This window comes from Monopterus albus, unplaced genomic scaffold (genome assembly GCF_001952655.1).
Source record: "Monopterus albus unplaced genomic scaffold, M_albus_1.0 scaffold103.1, whole genome shotgun sequence".
Lineage (NCBI taxonomy): Eukaryota > Metazoa > Chordata > Actinopteri > Synbranchiformes > Synbranchidae > Monopterus > Monopterus albus.
Window position 1 is genome coordinate 2,846,462 of NW_018127983.1, and position 7,988 is coordinate 2,854,449.

General features: G+C 41.0%; 1 protein-coding gene across 1 annotated transcript in view; it reads right to left on the reverse strand.

Annotated features, from left to right (window-relative positions):
• Window positions 1-3,750: 3,750 nt before the first annotated feature.
• The window catches only part of creb3l3a (cAMP responsive element binding protein 3-like 3a), a 16,843-nt gene continuing 12,605 nt past the window's right edge, over window positions 3,751-7,988 (reverse strand). The window contains exons 5-10 of the mRNA XM_020609955.1: window positions 6,351-6,461; window positions 6,151-6,257; window positions 5,389-5,457; window positions 5,078-5,162; window positions 4,442-4,535; window positions 3,751-4,067 (exon numbers count right to left, since the gene is read on the reverse strand). Of these exons, the coding sequence (XP_020465611.1) occupies window positions 3,751-4,067; window positions 4,442-4,535; window positions 5,078-5,162; window positions 5,389-5,457; window positions 6,151-6,257; window positions 6,351-6,461 (783 nt within the window). The remainder of the gene's footprint in view (window positions 4,068-4,441; window positions 4,536-5,077; window positions 5,163-5,388; window positions 5,458-6,150; window positions 6,258-6,350; window positions 6,462-7,988) is intronic.

Below are 7,988 nucleotides of genomic sequence, written 5' to 3' on the forward strand. Positions count from 1 at the left end.
TGTAGATATATTGCAGTGATGAAATTAGAGGCCTGCAGGTCTGCTGTGGAAAAACTGGATGTCACAAAATTTCCTGATCCTCAGGTCAGATCAAGCTGAAGTGCTGATCGGTGGCCCAACCAGACAAAGACACCAGTTTGATCAGTCAGCATTAACTTCTGACAGCTGTGGGGTTTCTGAGAATCTGATAGCCAGGAATTTTCTATGTTACTTTTGATCCGCAGGTTTCTTGGTTTCTCAGTGTAATATGACCTAACTTAGGTTTACACTGTGGATGTCTCCATTGGCTGATCCATTTCTCTCCCTGCACTGCACCTATGGCCCCTTTAATCACATCATTTAATTCATGCCCTAATAAAATTTTTCTGTTTAGACTATGTCAAATCAGTCACTGCCACAAAGATGTGGCATCCAGGACGTGACCTGTGTCTTTATTCTTATAGAACTGCACCAATCTCTGATGTCTGAGTATTCACTTAACTTACTCATAAATTCCTTCAGCTTCATAAATTAGTGAGTAATTTGACCTTATTAGAAAATGTTGTGAACAGATTATACCAACTGTATGCATAAAAATTTTTTACACTTTCTAAGAATCAACAAATATGAATTACATTTAGCCTTCTAGCTTCCAATAAATACCAGCAGATTAAATTCATACAGACCTTTATCACACAGTTCAATGCCAGGGCTATGTCATTCATAATTTCCTGTACAGATGTGTGCTTTGGTTTGAAAGTCACAGAGGCCACTCACAGCAATATTTGGGTGGATTTGAGTGTATTGTAAAGCTGAAAATACATAGCATTATGAGAGAGCAGAAATTAGGTAGCAATATCAGCTCTATAGTAACTAACTATAAATGTTAATCAAGTTTGTTAATAAAATGAGCTCAAATGAAAGCAGTCATCTGCATTTTACAACATTTTCTTATCTTGCAGGCAAATGATATTTCATACATACCTAACCATCCAAAAACTTGCACTTTTAATCTTGTCCTTTTATTAACAAATTGTCTGAATAACTAAACAAATTTTTCATATTAGTGGTACAACACTGTACCTGCAAAGACAAAAGATAAAACTTTTGTTGCATATTGGTTAAACTCAGATATCAAAGTATAGGAGTTTTAATTTCCTTCTTCTCTCTCTGAAACTGGAAAAGTCATCTTGTTAATAAGGACGTTTGGACACGCTGTGGAGTTTGTTTGTGCCAGAATCACACCTTGAAAGGCCCATTTGTAGATTAAAAAGAAGACAAGGGCACTCATTGATTCCGTGGCTCAGGCTCTTCATCATTCTCTTATAGCTAAGCAAAGTCAGTGGAATCCTATGTATAGAGGACACTCCACTCTGTAGGGATTTGGTCAATCAAAACAGTGAGTTAAGGTGCAGATTAGAGACACTGCTGGCCAAGAGACTTTCATCCTGATTAAAGACAAAGCAAGACAGAGTCAAATAAAAGAGAAAGGGATACAGATGGAGATCAGACACAGAGATGATGAGTTAACCAATCCACAACATCATTGTCTTTACAGGCATGTAAGGTGCACTTGGAATCTTTAACTAACTTACCTGATGATGGTAATTTAAGACTGAGTTTTAATTTAAGGGTTGGTTTACTTCAAGTTAGTATTATACGGCATACAGTCCATCCCTCTGCAGCTGACAGACAGTTGACACCTGCTAGTGTGCAAATAAATGACTGGGACAAGCCCAGAGCAAAGACATCCCTTAACAAACTGAAAGGTGACATCTAATTGGTTCTGTGCTGATTGGATGAAAGAACACCTCTGGCCAAAAAGAATGATCCTTTCTTAATCACTAGGGATGTAACAATACCAAAAACCCATGGTACGATATTGGCACGATAAAAAGCCCACAATAAGATATTTATCACAATATTAAAAAATGAAGAAAAAAGATGAAAAAAAAGCCCTATAAGGATGAAGTGTGAGAACTGTGTCTGACATTTCCTGCAGTGCCAGCATTAGGTCAAAATTTCAATTTGCCTAATATTTTCGACTTTGTGTTTACTGCAAATTAACTAATAGTAGCATGTAAACTTGGAGATTTTAACACTGTCACTGTGAGTATGGTAGCATGCTAACCTTAGCATTTAGCCCACTGAGTCACTACCATGGCTATACATAGTCACAGGCTTGTATATATCAGTACACCTGAAGAACGACATTGTGAAGTTGAAGGTTTTGGAAACAACTTGTCAGAGTCTGAGTCCGACAAGCAAATCAAAATGCATCAGTTTCAAGGAACTAGTGCCAAAAAAGAGACTGATTCATTGCTGAAGTACGGTTTTGCTGTTGAGGTTAGGGCTTCAGATAGAGATGGAACCCAGAGCTCTGTAAATTGCTTTATTCGATGGTCTGTTTAGTTATGATAATAAATGTTTGAAAATTGATATTTGATTCCGATTATTCTTCATGAAGAACACGCTACACAAGCAAATCAAAATGCATCAGTTTCAAGGAACTAGTGCCAAAAAAGAGACTGATTCATTGCTGAAGTACATTTTATGTTAAAAGATTCTGCATTGCAACAACCTTAGCCAATTATCAGCTGACAGCTGATATGGTTGGCTACACACAGCCCAGTGGAGCCTGACATCCTACTGTTGGCTTCATGTGCCAGTTTCATCAGGGATTAATAGAAAAGCTAGTAATAGGTTAAAAATATATTGTGGCAATTTTCTTTTGCATTACAGTATATTTTCTAATAAAAAAATCATCCTGTCTTTTGAGGTTCAAATAAAACTAGAAATGATTTGTCTGTTAGACTGTTTTCTGTGTATTCAAATAATATTAAGAATCCATGTGTCAGGGATGTTGGAATATTTTAATAAAGTCACCCTGTTGTGGGATGATTTTTTTCATTTGAAATATAGTATATATCATTTAAGATTGAAATATTTGATAAAATTGTGGCCCAAGAGGCAGCCAGATTAAAAGCACTTTCATCCTTTCACTTTGTGGTTTGCACTGACGAGCCAGACATGGTGACTGCTATGGACTCCAGTCTTCAGCATGAGTAAATGCATCAACACTGGGTAAGAAGTGTGACTCATGAGATAAGGAGTCACCTGTCCTACTTTTAGTCTAGTTCTCTGTCTCGCTTTTAGTAAACCATGTCTCCACCGACCTTAAACCTACTGTACATGACCTTTGAGAGATGGCTTGCTGAGACACGGGATCAAATTAGAAAAATATTGCACCTTCTGCTTTGAGTCTTAAATTTTAAAACCCTAAAATTTCACAGGGAAAATAAATTCACAGTTTCAATTCCACTGATCTCATTTTGACTTTTATTTGAAACTAGTTCTATGCACGAATGAATCTAAACTTTTGAAAGCATGTTTTCAGTGAAAACATGCTTTCAAAATACTTTAACATGTTACAAATTATTTGTTGAGATCAAACTCTACACATCATTACAGCTCTATTTTGACAGTCTCAAATACAATAATTTACACCGGCATTTTATCAAAGCCAGGGAGGCAAAGGATATACAGTTCATCTTGACAGGTAATTTCATTGTAAGATTCAAATCCATATACAGATATAAAACAGTATCACAAAAAAGGCAAAGGCACACAGACTGAATTTATTAAAGGCAAAAGAGGAATGATTAAAACCCAATTTCCCTGCCTGTGTAAACAGCTGCCCAAATTACCTGTTCTACCATTATGAAAAAGATGATTTAGGAAACTCATGTTGGGATAATTTCTTAATTTGCCCTACATGTCATCAGCATGTGGTTGCAGCCTAGCAGAGCGGTGGGGATCCAAGGTCACAGTAGCTATGTGACCAGTAATTGGGTCTACATGGAAATTACCCATTTGTTGCTCCTGACTACTGTTTAGAGACATGGGCTCCAAACTGGCCTGCTCTTGGTTCACTGCCAGCTTTCTCATCAGCGCACTAATTTCATCCACTTCCCCGTCTCCAGGTAAATGCCGATGCAGATTCTCTGAGTCATCCTCAGTGGAAAATGGGGGATCAATGGCATACAGCACACGGGAAGCCTGGAGGTTCTGCAGCGACCGTGACTGGACTGTGTGCGAAATAGACATTAGCCTTTAGAACTCAAGGAAAGTGCACCATTGATTGCTTTTTTCAGTACTGTCAAGCAGCTTATGGTAATAAATTCCTCCTTTCTGCTGTGAAAATCTTGCCTCGTAATTAAAAATTGACATTTTGGCGGTTTGTCCCAATAAATTTGATTAGGAACTTATAATTAATGATAGAAGCTGGAGACTGCAAATGACCTTGATTCTCTGTGAAGTTTTTTATAAGTTTAAATTGACAACCAATCCTTGGACAGGCAGAGCAGGCTGTGAGGTAACAAGCTTCTTAGCTCTGACAGACAGTTGCTAGATTAATTGGCAGGTGGGCACATAAAATTATTTGCTGCTGAAGGTTACTCACTTCTGACTGGACTGAAGTCTCCTTGGCTGACCTTAGTGTCCGAGAAGGGCTTCAAGCTGGGGAAAAGGATTAGGGAGAAGGACAGCAGAAGCACCTAAAAGTGCAAAAATAAAAATCAATCAATCAATCAATAAAGGGACAGGGAAAGGAGATGCAGACAAGGGATTCCCAGAATAGGTGGAAAGTACAAAATTCACATTGCATTCAAGTCAAAGGACACTGCTGCCTGACCATCTTTTGAATGGCTGGCTTATGGACATGTGAATATGCTTTCAGCTTGCAGATTATTTTCCTTTGCCTCAGGTCTTGCACTTTATTCCACTGCAGTGATCAAAGGCAACGTGCATTTCTCTTCAGGGAGACTGTGTTTTTGTGTCATGTCCACACTGTGTACACACTGTGGCCTTTCTCACTGGCTATTCCAGCTGTAACAGCTGTTGCTACTTGGTTTGCTATGAGGGGGATGAATCATACACAGTGTCTGGGCAGTTCATTTATCTGCGTGCACACACACACACACACACACACACACACAGAGCTGTGTTTTCATTGCTTGTGGGGACTTTACATTGACTTACATTCATTTCCTGTAGACTTATCCTAACCTTAACCACACACACACACACCAGAACATACCAGAACACATGTCCCTGCCTGGGCTGGCTTGTTAGTTGCATTCATGACCAGAACCTGCAGCCTGCGTAGCTGTTCCATTAGTGACCTGCAGTAAGGATGGGAGAAAGATTTAAAAAAAAAGACACAAGGAAGAAAAAATAAGAATGTTAAAAAAAACAATTAATTTGATTAACAATGTATTTGTGGAACAAGAGGGAAAGGCAAAATGTTGGAGGCAATATCTTCATGAATGTGTGTCATAAAATTGGTGCAGGAGATTACAGCAGAAGTGAAGGCTTAGAAATGAAAAGTTCTATTTTAAAATCATTCACATGTTGCATTTCTCCAGATGGGATACTTTTCTCTGCAGTTCCTGGTTGTGGGCACTGCAGGCAGCCATCCTAGAGGAGACAAAACACAGGGGACAGATAGGAGGAATAGGACAAGGTTAAATCCATAGCAGCCTCAAAATATAATGATCTTATTTATTATGATGCAGATTAAAATACAGGGATGAAACCTTTTATTAACCTCCCATTAAGCAATATACAGTATATTAAAAAGCCTGTTCAGGTAATTATTTAAAGGAGGACACAGGAAAATGTGCATGTTTTACAAATGGCCTGCACCTTTCACTACAAAGCACAGTACTTAGATTAATTTCACATCTGTTCAGCAGCTGACTCACAATTCACATGTATGAAACATTTTTTAAACAGTCCTTGCTCCTGCTATGACAACATACTTTTTTTTTCACACAAAGCTGTTGATAAACTTGATTGTAAATCTGCAGCAAATTGTAAGTCTCTGCAAGCTGATGTTTAATTTTTTTTTGTCTTTAACAGCTAATAAAGAACATCAGTTACCATGGAGAGGGGGCTGACAAGTGTCAAACCCAGAATCAAACCAAGGAGTCACAGTTACCACAAGGTGATTTTCACAATATACTGAAAATAAATGACCAACGACTACCCCGAGGGTACAACAATCAAGAAAATTACAATATACTTTGAAAAATCAGCAATACAGTGCATTTGGAATATTAATAATAATATGCAAAAATATACTCTTGTATTGTAACTTTTGGTTCTTACCTGCTCTCCAGCCCATCAATGTATTCCTTCTTCTTCTTCCTGCTCTCCTGGGCAGACTGCTTATTGCGAATCTTTCTGCGTATTTTCTTCAAAATCCTTTCTTCATACTGATTGGCAGAAAAATGAACATTTTCATTTAAAACTGCTACGGGATCAATTGCTAATTATTATTTATTGTCAAGTTACTGATAACAATTTACCTTGGTGAGGGGCAGTTGGCTGGGTAGAGTCACCCCCTCCTTTGCCAAAAGCTTCTTCTCATCTTCATTTAGAATCAGTTCTTGAATGGACTGCTGGGCCGGCTGTGGTGGCTGGTGATGAGATGCATCATGAATACTAATTTAAACTATGCTGAGTATGTGACCAGATACATTAGTACCTGTATTGACAACATTGTGCCCACCATACAAGTCAGGAGGTTTCCCAACCAGAAGCCCTGGATAAACAGTCAGGTAAGCCACATGCTGCGTGCTCGCTCTCATGCATTCAGATCAGGCGATGAAACAGAGTACAAAGCTGCGAAGTACAGACTGAGGAAAGCCATCACAGCGGCCAAGAGGCAGTACAGAGAGAAGCTGAATGGCTTCTATTCTACTGCTGACTCCGGACAGATGTGGCAAGGCCTGCAGCACATCACAGACTACAGGACCACCAGCATCATCAGCTCCACAGAGAGCCTGCCAGATGACCTCAACAGCTTCTACACCCGCTTTGACACCTCCAGCCACAGCACAGAGAGGAGGCACACACACACCCCCCAACCCCCCTCCACTAACTGTCTCACCAGCCCAGGTACGCACAGTCCTGAGGAAGACTGACCCCCGCAAAGCGGCAGGACCAGACAACATCCCTGGGAGGGCTCTCAGGGCATGTGCCAGCGAGCTGGCTGATGTTCTCACCACCATCTTCAACCTCTCCCTCAGCCAGAGCATCGTTCCCACCTGCTTTAAGACCACAACCATCGTCCCCCTTCCCAAGAAGAGCCCGGTCACCTGCCTGAATGACTACAGGCCAGTGGCATTCACCCAAGTCATTATAAAGTGTTTTAAGAAAGTGGTGCTGGCCTGCATTCAGAGCAGTATACCGGACCCCCTGGACCCCCTGCAGTATACGTACTGGTCCAACAGGGCCGCCTCAGATGCCATCGCGGCTGCATTCCACTATTCCCTTTCTCACCTGGAAAATGGAGACTCCTACATCACGATACTCTTCACTGACTACACCTCCGCCTTCAACACAGTTGTCCCAAACAAACTGTCCACACTAGGTCTGCACCCCACCACCCACGACTGTGTTGCCTCCCACAAAGAAAACATCATCCTAAAGTTCACGGATGACACCGCAGTGATAGGTCGCATCACTGGCTGGGATGAAGCAACCTACAGGAGGGAGGTGGCCGGTCTGGCGTCATGTTGCAACAACAATAATCTCAGCCTCAACATGGAAAAGATGAAGGAGATGATAGTGGACATGAGGAAGGAGAGGAGATCTCATCAACCATTGTTCATCCAGGGGCTCAAAGTGGAGAGGGTGAGCAGCTTCAAATACCTGGGTGTCCACATCAGTGAGGACCTCACGTGGACACATAAAACCACACAGCTGGTCAAGAAGGCCCAACGGTGGCTGTACTTCCTGAGGAGGCTGAGGAGGTTTGCCATATGTTGTCTAGCATCCTTTGCAACTTCTACAGCTGCATCACTGTCTGGTATGGCAGCACTACTGCTATGGACTGCAAGCGCCGGCAGAGAGTGGTAAAGACTGCTGAGAAGATCACCAGGACTCCACTGCCCTCTCTGCAGAGCATTTACCACCGCAGGGTGCGTAGGAAAGCTGCCTCC